Source organism: Alternaria conjuncta (assembly GCF_024043145.1).
Source record: "Alternaria conjuncta strain BMP 0040 chromosome Unknown scaffold_35, whole genome shotgun sequence".
NCBI classification, from domain to species: Eukaryota; Fungi; Ascomycota; class Dothideomycetes; order Pleosporales; family Pleosporaceae; genus Alternaria; species Alternaria conjuncta.
The window spans coordinates 1-13,605 of NW_026250124.1; the positions used below are offsets into that span (position 1 = coordinate 1).

Here is a 13,605-nt window from a genome sequence, read left to right on the forward strand (position 1 = left end):
ACAATGGCAGAAGGCGTCTTCCAATCCCTCACCCCCCCCCCCCCCCACTTCGAGAATTGACCACCCACACCAATGCCCAAACACCCGCGAAGATGTCGACCCCGCAAGCGAAACGTCGCCGGCTGAACGAAGCCACGAAAACGCTCCAGAAGCCGTTCAAATCGCCGTTCCGCACACCGTTGAAGCCCAGCATAGGCGACGACCCGCCATCCTCAGATCCGCCTGAGGTCCACACTCCTGCGCTTGATACACCTAGGACAACCACCGCTCCTGCTAGAAGTACCGCCCCTGCAGGCAATGGCGCACAGCAAGCGGCCACCTGTACCGCCTCTATGCAACCCCCCAAAACGCCAGCAACGTCTAAGGTGACACCACGTGTCTCGAAACCTCTCGTCTCACGTCCGAACCTATCTACCCCGTCACGTGTCGCGTCGAAGAAGGCACCGTCGAAACCCTCGGTCGCACGCGAGATCATGCAAATCCGCAATGAGATCCAGATGCTTACACAAGCTCAGACCCTGGCAACGTCTACAAAGGATGACGACCTGGTCGTACTGGTCGACAAATGGCGTACAGCAAGTCGTGCGGCGGCGGAAGAGCTGTTTGGTAGCACTAGAGACAGGGTTAACAGAATGGGCGGGGTAGGCGCATGGAAGGAACGTGAAAAAGAATCCAAGGAACGGCAGATGCAATGGGATAAAGAAGAGATGGAGGCGGAACGTGAGAAGATGGAGGAGGCGAAAGAGAGTGGTGAGGTCTCTGAAGAGGCGTATGATCGCTACGCCGAGATGGATTCGGAAAGGGACAAGGGAGAGGAGGAGAAGGAGACGTTCAAGGGAGCAGACGATGATGTGAGTGCGCGAAGATGTACACGTACGTTATGATACTAACGTTGATGCAGTCGTTCACGATGGACATGATGCTCAAGACCCTGAACATCGACCTCAAGCTCATCGGTTACAACAAAGAGGCGCAGAGGTGGGATGGTTGATGGTTTCGATCGAACAGCCAGCAGCACTCTTCGACATGCCTCGACTATTTCAAGTCTAAAGCTCATAAACATGAGCGACTGGGAGTCGCACTGCTCACAAGACACGGACTCGCGCTGCGATGGCAATGCCAGACACGAATTGTAAGTCAACGCCTGAGACCGTTGATTTGCTACATGACTCACGCTATCAGAATGATTGTTTACAGAGATACCCTTATGGACTATATTTACTACACACCCAATGCAACGTATTATACACATCGGACGCCATTCATAGATGACAAATGCGATGCTGATGACGTCATTCTTGCTCCACCGAAAGCCTACTAGCATGTTCATCCTCCGCACATGTACTCCCTGTGTAATCATTGTCATTCTCATCGTCTTCTCACGGTCAGTCGTAACAAAACAGTCCCGAGGTTTCACATCCAGTGAAGTATTATCTCAATTCATCCGTCCATCTCATCCTCATACTTCTATCCCTTACCATGTCACTCAAAGACCAAACCGTCCTCATCACAGGGGCTTCGATGGGCATCGGCGCAGCTATTGCACGTCGACTAGCCGCTGAAAGCGCAACACTCATCCTCTTTGCACGCTCGGACGACAAGCTAAAGGCCCTCTCCGACGAACTCAAGAAAGAACACAAAGACTTGAAGATCTTCACATCAGTCGTCGACGTACAAGACCACACATCTCTCAGCACCGCCGTGTCAAACATCGTCCAGCAAGTCTCCCACATTGATGTCCTTATCAACAACGCTGGTCTAGCTATAGGCGCGCCGTCTCGCTTCCCTGACCTCAAGATCCAAGATATCATCACAATGACGAGCACAAACATCAATGGGTACATGTTCGCTGCTTATACGGTTTTGAACGAGGGAAAGATGAAGGAGCGTGGCAAGGGAACGATCTTGAACGTCACTAGCACGACGGGATTGGAAGTACCACCGTTCCCTGGCGAGGCTGTGTACCATGCTAGCAAAGCGTGCCAAGAGGCTTTCACAAACGTGCTGAGAACAGAGTTAGTGGGCACTGATATCAAAGTCCTCGCGTTACGACCCGGTGTTGTAGCGACGAACTTCCATGAACAACGGTATGGCTTTATTCCCTTCTTCATTATTGCAGCGCTGCCGTGGAGTTCCGAGCTGACAAAACATGCAGTGTTGGATACGAAAAGCAGAGCTACGACACTTTCATGTCGGGCTTCGAGCCTCTTGTTGCGCCGGATGTTGCGGAAGCGGCTGCGTTCATGCTGAATCAGAAGGATAGGGTTAGTGTAAAGGCGTTGGATGTCGTGCCTACTGCGCAGAGAAGTTTGCAGGTTTTTGATCGGGAGTGGAATAGTAGGGATGAGGGGAGGAAAGAGGAGAAGATGGCGAACTAGGTATGAGTGGAGTTGGAATGATAGTTGGCTGAGTGAAGTCGAACCTGGTTTGGATCAACCAAGAGTGTCTGGTGTAGCGATTATAGCTTCGAGCTGGGCGTCAGCATCTTCTGAACGAGTTCAAGGACGCGCTCGGCGGTGCCCCTGCAAGAGACATTAGTATTGTACTGTCGACACAGACGAGCTTCAGGGTACTTACCACGAAGACTGATACCCCGCACCAGCATGTCCATAGCAATGCACAACCGGGACTTTCCACTTGCCCATCTCCGTCTCAATCCTCGGACCGCCCTTACGCGACGCTAGATACTGTCAGCCAGCCCTCATAAAACCACTTTCACGTCGATACTTACGCCTCAAGCCCACATTCCGCCCAATGACCTGCAGATCCTCCGGCTTCCCCAACTCAGGACACAACTCACAGCACCGCTTCATGATATCCTGACCAAGTTCCTCATCCCACTCTTCACTCCAATCGTTGTCCTGTCGACTGCCACCTAGAATCACGCCGCCGCCTAGCGGACGGGGGAAGACGTAGGTTGTCGTGGGATCGATGCGCTTCGGAGAGCGGAAAGACCTAGTTCAGTTCGTTAGTCAAATTGAATACACTGAAGATAGTCGGGTCTGGGGCGGAGGAAGACAAGTAGGATGGCATTGTCGTACTTGACTCGTTCCATTTCATACATTCTGGTGATTGGCGTTTTGGGTTCAGCGACCAGTAGGGTCTGACCACGTGTAGGATATAGATTCGTGTCTTTGATGTCGGAGAGTTTGAGGGAGCCGAGACCGGTGCAGTTTACCAGGAGGGTGGTGGATGGGTGGTCGCTTAGGACTTCTGAGACAGAAGGGTAGTGTCGGCGCACGAGACTGATGCCTTTGCACAAAGCTTGAGCTTGGAGCCTGGTACAATATCAGTCTCGCTGAAGCTAGGACTTTGCATCATGGGAATGACGATCAGGAATACGTACCACTGCAGATAAACCTGAGTGTTGATCCTGAACGTACTCGGGAACTCGAACCCAAAGTTCGCTCCCTTGGGCAACTCACTTCCACTCAACTGCCTTAACCCGCCTACTAACTGATCGTACCATACCTTACCCGTCGCCTCAGTCAAAACACCCGCCTCTTCAATCGGCTCGTCGAACGCAGCCCACATACCCATTCTCCCCAGCCCCGCTTCATTCCCTCCTCCATTTACCCCATCGACGCCTTCCGTCTCACCAGCCTTCAGCGCCTGGCATCCAAACACGCTCTTCCCGTCGATAAGCTCACCGAAACGGTGGAAGGTGACCTCGTCGTACTTCTCCAGCGGCCCGTTGTCGTGGGCCATGGAGGACCAGTTGGCACCGGCCCAGGGCGATGTGTACTCTATGGAGCGGTCTCCGGGGAAGTGCTTTGCTACTACGGTTATCTTGGCGGTGGGATACGTGTGTGATAGGACGAGTGAGGTTGTTAGACCGATTACGCCGGCGCCGAGGATGAGGATGTGTTGTTGGTCTTTTTGAGAAGCCATGATGGGTGGTTGGGTGATGACCGATAGCTTTCGATATGGAATATGTTTGAGGATGTTGATGATGAGATGCTTTGATGACAGTTAGGCTGAAATGCGAGCTCTTCGTTGAACCTAGTATAGGTATCAAATGCTCAAGCGTTGCACGAAGCTATATAACAAGCTATATGAATGTCAATGACTCATCCCTCTTGTACGTTCGGTTCGGCGGAGTAAGATTCACCCATACCTTGTACGCTATCCCGAGTCTCACCAGCCTATTCCGACGGTAAACGGCGACTGTCTTATACACGGTATTGTACAAGAACCAAATCGACGCAAGCTCGATGGAGCATGTAAGTAGTCGCGTAGATCACACTGAATTGAATGACAGTATTGCTTGATCAGTGAGATGTGTTGTCAAGTGTCGATTACAGAGGTCGAGCGAGGATGCAGATAACGCACCGATGGCATTCCGATCGGAATGAGCGGTTCCGGACAAGCGTACACTACAAACCACGCCCAGGTACGGTCCTGAACGTCGAGCTGCTTGGACTCATTGCATGCATGGATCACTGGTGATGAGCTAGATAAGTCTGTTGGAGATAAAATAGGGTATCATTCAAAGTAGGGAGAGATTGTATGGACAAGACTATGAACAGGGTCCAGAACGCATTATTATGTACCGAAAGATCAGCCAACTTTTACAGTCCATTTTCCGTGCACCCAAGACACAAAAAGAAATATTATGCCGACTGCTTCATAAACCAATCTGAGCTCGCATCAACCATGTAATTGGTAATGTTCGACTCGTTTCCAAACCCGCCGTCTGGCAATTGGATGTTGCCGTCTGGCGCAGGGTAACTCATGGCTCCGTCTATCGACACAGGGAGTCGAGGCATGTTGAAGAAGTCGAACACATCGAGATACTCTAGCTCATTCGCTGCAGGTGTTCGAGCTGGAGTCACCGATGGTATCTTCAGATTTTGTTTGTTGCTGAGCTTGGGTTGGCGGGATATGAGGAAGTCGAGATCGAATGCACATCGTCGCATGTCGGCGAGGATCTTTACGGTTGAAGGTGTTACGCGTTCACCATTCGCACCAGCCGGAGTGTCCTGGCTCTCTTGATATTCGGAAAGTACGCGTGAAAGAAGACTTGCATAGCGCGTGCCTACTTCCCAGTACTGACCCATGTCCTGGAGAGTGCTGACAAGGAGGTTGATGGATTGATCGACTCGGTGATCGATGGTGGATCCGTGGACCAAGAGAACACGTGCGGCTACCCAGAGCGAGAATGCGAAGGGCGGGCCAAGTTTGCTCAGCAAACCGTTGTCGCGTACGGTAGCACACAAGGCTGTGATATTCTCAACAGCACTGAGACACCGCTGGCTAGCGCTGAAGGACGGTGTGAAGATGGGTGAACGATGGGTAGGGTACGCCGCAGATGAGTGAAGACGAATCACAGTGCTGCCAGAGTTAGTTTCTTCCTTAAGGCAAAGGGAAGACAAACTTACGTGTGGAAGGCCGCATGGAGCATCACCAAACCACTGTCCAAATTCTGTCCCATACCCGGCTTTGCAAACAATCTCGCAGAGTTGCCAAATTCTTGAGGAAGATTGTACTTCCATTGCTCGATGGCATTGTCAAGCTCACGATACTCGCTTTGCCAGGTCTCAACGTCGGACAAGGATGTAATGTCTACAGGCTTCTTGAGGAACTTGTGGATGCGTGTGAGAATCCCCAGGACTTCGACGTAGTATGAGAAGGAGCCCAGGTTTTCTGGTCTGTTCATGCTGTAGTCAGATCGTGTCGAAGTGTGGAACCATCGCGTCTCGACGGGCACGTTGCGCGCATACATGTCGTCGCGACACGGCAACCGACGGTCGATCTCCTTTTCGTCGAGAGCGAATTCGAAAGCCGTGGCAACGGTCGCGTATCGGTCTAAGACGTAGATCATCCAGAAAAGGCGGCGTCGGCTCTCTTCTTCGATCCAGTCCTTGGGCTCAGGCAGCGTCATGGCGCGCAAGGTGTATATTGACGCAAATTGTGGAGCGACGCTCGGTGAGTAGCTTTCGACCGATAGTCCTAGCTGGACGACTGAGCGCGTAATTAGAGCCAGAAGGTTCCAGCCGGGAGGGCCATTGGAGCAGCCAACAACGTCCAGAGCGAGGATCACAAGCGCCTGCAACGACTTTACAGAGCTGTTCTCGATGCCATACAGCAAGACCTTCTCTTTGGAGTTCTTATGGTAGCGCGTGCGCTTCTCGGCAGTCAAGCGCTGGTCGGTAGAGAACTTGACAGTTGTCGCGACAACTGCGTGTAGTATGATTCGATCCGCCTCTTCTAGCGTCGCGTCTCCGAAAAGCGAGTTCAGGGTGCTCTGGCGGTGGAGGATGGGACACCAGGTGTTGATGTGCTTGAAGAAAAGATCGACAAGGCCATACAGAAGGTCATACGGTGGGAAGTCGGCATCCGCGTGGCCGAGAGTCCTCGATATGGCCGGCTGGTATTGCTCATTGTATGGTGTGTAGCCATCTCTGGACAAGCCACCGCTCATGCTCACATCCTCGGACTGGTAGCCATTCCCCGTGACCGAGGGGGTGGGTCTATTGTCCGTGACGCCGTTGCCATATTGGTTCTGTATTGCGCTCTGCGAAGGGAACGTGGGCTTCTGGATGAAGAGGGCCGTTTCGGGACGCGGTATATGGGGGGTTTGGATGACGGGCGGGCTTCGGAACGCGGCTACCTCTTGCGGTGACGGGCCGGACGTGGCGACTTGGGTGCTGGAGAGATGGTTGATTTGCGACTGCTGCTGGACGAGGAGCGCTTCGAGCTTGTCTGAGGAAGGGACGATTGTCAGCTGTGGTCGCGATTGCCCTGTAGGGTCTGTGGCTGGCGGACAGAAGGAGCGCCCGCTTAGTCAAGCTGCGCGACAGTCGTGACCTCCATCAAGTTCCACCTAGGCACTGTCATGACTGTGGGCGCGCGAAGTTTGCCAGCGATAACGGCAAACTTCAGTCTGCTTATCCAGACCTCGGCTACTCCAGAACAGGGTGGTGAGGATGCGCGACTTACCAAGTCTCGACTCGAGCTCTCGTCCATAGCCAGCGCGCAGGCCGGGCTTCTTGCGCGGAAGGTAGACCTGATGCGATTGAGTATTGGGGGTGATGTCAGTGGATGGCGCAACTGACGCATGCTGAGTGGTTCTTCAAGCACCAGGAACAGGCAGGCGCGCCTCTGTCGCATTTGACTTTTCGCTGCTCTACGCATGGTGAGCCTCAACAGCCTCATCATGTTGTGTCACACTTACTGCATGTCTCACAACTCACAGAAAGCGGCCGCTTCCGCTTGTTCGACGTGCCGCTTTGGCTTCTGTCGTGGGCTTCTTCGTCGCTGGAGCGTTCATCACCACTCCAGTCTTGCGCATCGCCAGGAGAGTGGTTGGAGAGCTTCGCAGTGCCGTTTGGACTTGCCGCCTGCTGGTGGGTTGTGCTGGCGTCCATGATGATGAATGCGAATGCGATTGGGGGCGTGCAGGTTCGGAAGAGCTACACCGAGGGTTCTACTCTTGCAGCCCCGCCTGCACGCTCTAGTTCCCTACCCCAGATATCGTAAATCGTATAGACCGGCAAGCGCGCCCTCCGCATCCTTCGATTGGTGGCACCGAGTGGGCCGCTGGCTTTTCGGTACAATACTCGTCAGCAGAAACACATGCTTCGGCCTTGTCCACATTCCGACCTTGGTGCCGAACGCCTCACAGCGACGCCTACTCACGCGTTTGCGCTCCACTTCTTAGCCCAGGTATCAATGGCTCTTCCCAAGTCGTCGCAAATCGTCGCAAATCGCAGCGAGATGGACCGAGGGACCCTCTTGATCAGACGCGAAGCCTGGCATGCCGCTATCCCGCGGTTTAAATATCATTTCTCACCCTCCGTGCACTTATCTACCCCTCCTCTATACTCTGTGGTCTTCTGCTTTGTCGATTCCACACTCCTCTCCCTAACGTGATCATGCCTTCCACCGAAGATTCTGGCGCAGCGCGCTCGTTCCCGACCATCAAACACGTGCGAACATTCATAACACAGGGCCCCGGCAGCGGCGGAGACTACCATAATGTCGCTGGCGGACATTGGCTCATCGACAGCAAGATCTCCACTCCCATGAGCGGATATGAGCAGTACCGCAAGTCAAGAACTAGCTGGGGAATCAATGTTCTGGGGTCTTTCTGTGTAGAGCTTGAGGCCAGCGACGGCACCAAGGGTTTCGCTACTGGCTTTGGCGGGCCGCCAGCGTGCTGGCTGGTAGCTGAGCACTTTGAGCGCTTCTTAATAGGCCAAGGTAAGTGTCCAGTTGTGCGACGCTTCGAGTCTTCATTCTGATGCAAGCTAGATCCCAGAGACACAAACCACATGTTCGAGCAAATGTACCGCGCGTCCATGTTCTACGGTCGCAAGGGTCTTCCAGTCGCCGTCATCTCAGTCATCGATCTTGCTATTTGGGATCTGCTCGGCCACATCCGCAACGAACCCGTATACAAGATGCTCGGTGGAGCGACCCGAGAAAGGCTCAACTTCTACTGCACTGGTCCCGAGCCAGCGGCGGCAAAGGAAATGGGCTTTTTCGGCGCCAAGGTACCACTACCATACGGCCCTGGTGAGGGTGTTGAAGGCTTGAAGAAGAATGTCGAATTCCTCACCAAGCATCGCGAAAGCGTGGGGCCAGACTTTCCTCTCATGGTCGACTGCTACATGAGCTTGAACGTACCATACACCATCGAAGTGGTCAAGGCCACCGAGCACCTCAACTTGAACTGGTGGGAAGAGTGCTTGTCACCTGACGATTCAGACGGCTTTGAGCAAATCAAGCGCGCTCACCCCCGCATGAAGTTCACCACTGGCGAGCACGAGTACTCACGATATGGCTTCAGGAAACTCATCGAGGGCCGCAACCTGGACATTCTCCAACCCGATGTTATGTGGGTTGGCGGTATGACTGAGCTTATCAAGATCTCGGCCATGGCTGCTGCCTACGATATTCCCGTTGTTCCTCACGCCAGTGGACCATACTCGTACCATTTCGTCGTTTCTCAGGCCAACTCGCCTTTCCAAGAGTACCTCGCGAACTCACCGGATGGCAAGTCTGTGTTGCCCGTGTTCGGCAACCTGTGAGTTTCCCTTCCGCGTGCGTAAAGTGTTGTGCTAATGCTGTACAGCTTCACCAACGAGCCAATTCCCACTAAGGGATATCTCGACGTCAAGACTCTCGACCTTCCAGGCTTTGGTCTTAAGCTGAACCCCAACGCCGGCTTGATCGACGCCACTCGCATACTGAACCCAGCGCCGCAGAAAGCGCTCAAGCCTGCTGAGCCTGAGAAGGCGGAGGTCAACGGACATTAGTAAGATGGTTACACGACGTCATGGCGTTGCGGGAGTTGCATATGGCTTGCTTTTTGGATGGCCTGGTGTTAAGCATTGCGCTGAAGCGGCATATATTTTGCTCGTTGTTTGCTCACCTAGAGGCTTCTGGGTGGGATTGTGTAGTTACGGATGGCATTAAGCGACTGGCCATACTGCTAGCTTTACGATGTAGTTGCCGCTCATGAATACGAAGGGTACACAACAGGTCTAAAATTAGTGACGCGGGCGCTGACGATCTCGGGAGGCTCGATCGCACCCATGTGCAGCAGGGACGCACGCCGAGTGGGGCAACACGAGGCGTCAGTGCTATGCTGCAGTCGAATCTTCACAAGGACGCGGTGAGCCAGCAAGACTGTACCTTTCCACGAATTCAGTGTGTATATCAAGCATACACGTTCGAGATCAATTGCAACTTCTTTCTGCATTGCACGAATTACCCCGCCAATACCCCGCATCACCATGGACGCCATTAAGGATACCGTCAACAGCGCGCTCGAGAAGCTCAACATCACTGGAGGCGCACCCCAGGGCACACCGGCGAAGGAGCCAACAGAGGAGCAGCTGAATGAGCTCAAGGCCAAGTACCAGAAGGCTGGCCAAGAGCAGGTTTTCGTAAGTGCAGCCCGGGCGTTGGTGTTGCAAGTCTGGGAGCACCTCGCTGGACTGTGTGAGCACTGCATGGCTTGCTCAACCCCGCGACGTGCCCGAAGACTTGTTCTCATCACATGCATCTCTGCTGACAGACACAATCAGGCCTTCTACGACAAGCTCTCCACAGCCGAGAAGGCGACCCTCTTCGAGCAGCTGAGCAACTTCAGCCCCGACTACATCAACGAGATCACCGAGCGAGCCCTCCACCCCGCCGAGACCGAAGCCAGCGAGAACAAGCTCGAGCCCCTCCCCGAGAATGCCACATCCTCCGTCCTCTCGTCCTCCCAGGAGGACCTCGACAAGTGGTACGACAGCGGACTGGACCTGATCGCCGAGAACAAGGTCGCGGTTGTGCTCATGGCTGGTGGCCAGGGCACCCGTCTGGGCAGCTCAGCGCCCAAGGGATGCTTCGACATTGGCCTTCCTAGCAAGAAGAGCCTGTTCCAGCTGCAGGGTGAGAGGATCAGGAAGGCCGAGATGTTGGCCGCCAAGAAGCACAACAAGGAGAGCGTAACCATCCCGTGGTACGTCATGACCAGCGGGCCTACTCGCGGCCCTACCGCCGACTTCTTCGAGAAGCACAACTACTTTGGCCTGAAGAAGGAGAACGTCGTCATCTTCGAGCAGGGTGTCTTGCCATGCATCTCGAACGAGGGCAAGATCCTGCTGGAGAGCAAGTCAAAGGTACGTCCGCTCTCATTCAGGGTGCTGTTAGACCAGGACAACATACTAAGAATGACTAGGTCGCTGTCGCACCCGATGGCAACGGCGGTCTCTACCAAGCTCTCATCCAGTCCGGCGTTGTGCAAGACATGGGCAAGCGCGGCATCCAGCACATTCACGCCTACTGCGTAGACAACTGCCTCGTCAAGGTCGCCGATCCCGTCTTCATCGGTTTCTCCGCCTCAAAGAACGTTGACATCGCTACCAAGGTCGTCCGCAAGCGCAACGCCAAAGAGTCCGTTGGCCTCATCCTGCAGAAGAACGGCAAGCCAGATGTTGTCGAATACTCGGAAATCTCTACCGAGGACGCAGAGGCCAAGGACTCAAAGGACTCCAGCCTGCTCAAGTTCCGTGCTGCCAACATTGTCAACCACTACTACTCGTACAAGTTCCTCGAGAGCATCCCAGAGTGGGCAAAGAAGCTGCCTCACCACGTCGCCCGCAAGAAGATTCCTTTCGTCAACACCGAGACCGGAGAGACAGTCAAGCCAGAGAAGCCAAACGGCATCAAACTGGAGCAGTTTGTCTTTGACTGCTTCCCCTTCCTGACTCTGGAGAAGTTTGCCTGCATGGAAGTGAAGCGTGAGGATGAGTTCTCGCCCTTGAAGAACGCTCGCGGAACTGGTGAAGACGACCCGGATACCAGCAAGGCGGACATCATGACCCAGGGCAGGAAATGGGTGCAAGCCGCCGGTGCGACTGTCGTTAGCGAGGACTCCGACTCCTACGTCGAAGTTTCACCATTGATCTCCTACGTAAGTTCTCGAGGCTGTTTGAGACAGGAGACTATATGCTAATCCAAAACAGGGTGGCGAAGGCCTTGACTTCCTCAAGAGCAGGACAATCAAGGCGCCTGCGGTCATCGAGTCTGAAGACTAGAAGACCTACAAATCTCGATACAACGTGTAGGCGCCCTGAGACCTTCTTTTCGGAACGACACAGTAGAGTAAGAAATATGGCCACCCACTCTTACAACGGAAGCTCCACTACTGTTGGCATTGAATAATACATAGACACGAATACTTATGAATATATCGGCCAGTTGCCTCTTCGGCGCCTCTGACATATCTGGACCTCCCAAAGGGTGATTACTAACTGACTTGTGGAGAAGCTAACTTTATGTCCTAGCTCCAGACATGCGACTGCAGCAATGGTGTCATGAAGCGGGGCAGAAACATAGTTCTCGAGCTGGCGGCAGCAGCGGAGGAATTGGAAAAGATAGGTCAGGGGCCGACGGCATGAGGAAAGCGCCTTTGCTGCACGAAGATAGGAGACAGAAGTCGTCTAGGGTGAAGACGGTAAGGTTGCAGTTGTTTGAAACGTCGCATGATGCAATTGGGGGCCGTTTGGGACGCACTTTCGACCTCGGGAAGAACCAGATTGCGCATTTCGCTAGCGCACGGAGCAGGGACCACCGTCATGGGAGATGCATTTTGCCCGTTGCCCGAACATTCCACGATCCCCTCATTCTCTCACCACATACACCACTGGCAGGAGGTTGAAGAAGTGTCGCAGCGGGAAGAAGGTCTGGAAAGTTGAAAGAAAGTAGGTTGCGCCTGCCGAGGATTCCTCCGTCTCGAGGGTGCGCGCGAGGTTCCGCCCTGGCGCGTGCTCCGTCCGCAGTCTTTACCCCTCGACAACAGCCCCTCGAAAAATCTGCGACTGACTGGCGAACGCAGGTGAAGAAACTGAGGAAGTAAACGAAGCAGGTACGTGCGCCTATCACTCCTGCTGTTCGGCGCGCATTCCCTCGAGCAAACCAGAGGATCAAAGCACACGTCGCAGCAAACACACCACACAACCGCCCCTCCTTCGCGATCCACTCCTCCTCGCTGCTCACACAACCACCGACTATATACTTATTCGGTGCCCAGATATACGCAGAGAAACATTATCATGTCTTCTCTATCCCGTCGTGCGTGCTTCAAGTGCGGAAACGTTGGCCACTACGCCGGTAAGCGATATCCGCGCATCTGCTCGGCGCGCGCTGCAGTCGCATGGTCGGGACACGTATCGCGAACATCGTCTCTGGCTGCGGTATCTGCATCGCGTGACCCCGAGCGATGGGGCAGTTTGTACAAGAGACCGCGACTAACAACAATGCGCAGAGGTCTGCTCTTCGTCTGAGAGGCTTTGCTACAACTGTAAGACCACACCTAACCACCGCTTGCGACTATGGACTAATCTTTCCGCAGGCAAGCAGCCAGGCCACGAGTCCAACGGATGCCCGCACCCGCGCACCACCGAGAGTACGTCACTCCGAGTCCACGCGCATGTTGAGAACACAGGTGGCTATACATCCAGAGAATGAAGGACTGACAAAGGAACAGCCAAGCAGTGCTACCACTGCCAGGGTCTCGGACACGTCCAGGCTGACTGCCCGACTCTGCGCCTGAGCGGAGCCGGCACAAGCGGACGTTGCTACAGCTGCGGTATCGCCGGCCACCTTGCCCGCAACTGCCCCAACCCTGGAATGGGTCGCGGCGCTGGTGCTCCCCGTGGCGGATACGGAGGAGGTTTCCGTGGCGGCTTCGCTGGCGGCGCTCGCCCGGCCACCTGCTACAAGTGCGGTGGACCCAATCACTTTGCCCGGGACTGCCAGGCCCAAGCCATGAAGTGCTACGCCTGCGGCAAGCTTGGTGAGTAAACTGAGCGCATCCCTAGTCACAATTCCTGACCAAACTAGGCCACATCTCCCGCGATTGCACTGCTCCCAACGGCGGCCCATTGAACACTGCCGGCAAGACCTGCTACCGCTGCGGCGAGACTGGTCACATCTCCCGCGACTGCACACAGGCTGAGGTCAACGGCGATGCTACCGCTACCCCTGTCGCTGCTGCTCCCGTCCCGGCCGCTGCCCCCACCGCTACTGTCGCTTAGATGACAGTGAGCTTCGCCAGAGGTCCACCATTGAGTAACATCGCGGCGACCACTGGCTTATCAGGCA

General features: G+C 54.5%; 7 protein-coding genes across 7 annotated transcripts; 5 read left to right on the forward strand and 2 right to left on the reverse strand.

Moving 5' to 3' along the window:
* Positions 1-92: 92 nt before the first annotated feature.
* J4E85_011416 (uncharacterized protein) lies at positions 93-991 on the forward strand (the record flags this gene model as incomplete). The annotated part of the gene is made up of 2 exons (XM_051475619.1): positions 93-851; positions 902-991. The coding sequence occupies 2 exons, from the start codon at positions 93-95 to the stop codon at positions 989-991; spliced, it is 849 nt and encodes a 282-aa protein (XP_051320512.1).
* A 488-nt stretch (positions 992-1,479) lies between these two features.
* Positions 1,480-2,378, forward strand: J4E85_011417 (uncharacterized protein; the record flags this gene model as incomplete). Its single annotated transcript, XM_051475620.1, has 2 exons — positions 1,480-2,087; positions 2,156-2,378. The coding sequence occupies 2 exons, from the start codon at positions 1,480-1,482 to the stop codon at positions 2,376-2,378; spliced, it is 831 nt and encodes a 276-aa protein (XP_051320513.1).
* Positions 2,379-2,458: 80 nt separating this feature from the next.
* Positions 2,459-3,891, reverse strand: J4E85_011418 (uncharacterized protein; the record flags this gene model as incomplete). Its single annotated transcript, XM_051475621.1, has 5 exons — positions 2,459-2,522; positions 2,578-2,680; positions 2,732-2,955; positions 3,042-3,278; positions 3,347-3,891. 5 exons carry the CDS (start codon positions 3,889-3,891, stop codon positions 2,459-2,461), a joined length of 1,173 nt encoding a protein of 390 aa, XP_051320514.1.
* Positions 3,892-4,613: 722 nt separating this feature from the next.
* Positions 4,614-7,370, reverse strand: J4E85_011419 (uncharacterized protein; the record flags this gene model as incomplete). Its single annotated transcript, XM_051475622.1, has 5 exons — positions 4,614-5,334; positions 5,382-6,705; positions 6,943-7,009; positions 7,059-7,129; positions 7,178-7,370. 5 exons carry the CDS (start codon positions 7,368-7,370, stop codon positions 4,614-4,616), a joined length of 2,376 nt encoding a protein of 791 aa, XP_051320515.1.
* A 507-nt stretch (positions 7,371-7,877) lies between these two features.
* On the forward strand, positions 7,878-9,263 carry J4E85_011420 (uncharacterized protein; the record flags this gene model as incomplete). The annotated part of the gene is made up of 3 exons (XM_051475623.1): positions 7,878-8,205; positions 8,257-9,031; positions 9,080-9,263. 3 exons carry the CDS (start codon positions 7,878-7,880, stop codon positions 9,261-9,263), a joined length of 1,287 nt encoding a protein of 428 aa, XP_051320516.1.
* Positions 9,264-9,743: 480 nt separating this feature from the next.
* Positions 9,744-11,537, forward strand: J4E85_011421 (uncharacterized protein; the record flags this gene model as incomplete). Its single annotated transcript, XM_051475624.1, has 4 exons — positions 9,744-9,896; positions 10,038-10,619; positions 10,679-11,413; positions 11,466-11,537. 4 exons carry the CDS (start codon positions 9,744-9,746, stop codon positions 11,535-11,537), a joined length of 1,542 nt encoding a protein of 513 aa, XP_051320517.1.
* A 1,017-nt stretch (positions 11,538-12,554) lies between these two features.
* J4E85_011422 (uncharacterized protein) lies at positions 12,555-13,538 on the forward strand (the record flags this gene model as incomplete). Its single annotated transcript, XM_051475625.1, has 5 exons — positions 12,555-12,612; positions 12,767-12,802; positions 12,854-12,907; positions 12,989-13,297; positions 13,345-13,538. The coding sequence occupies 5 exons, from the start codon at positions 12,555-12,557 to the stop codon at positions 13,536-13,538; spliced, it is 651 nt and encodes a 216-aa protein (XP_051320518.1).
* Positions 13,539-13,605: the final 67 nt, after the last annotated feature.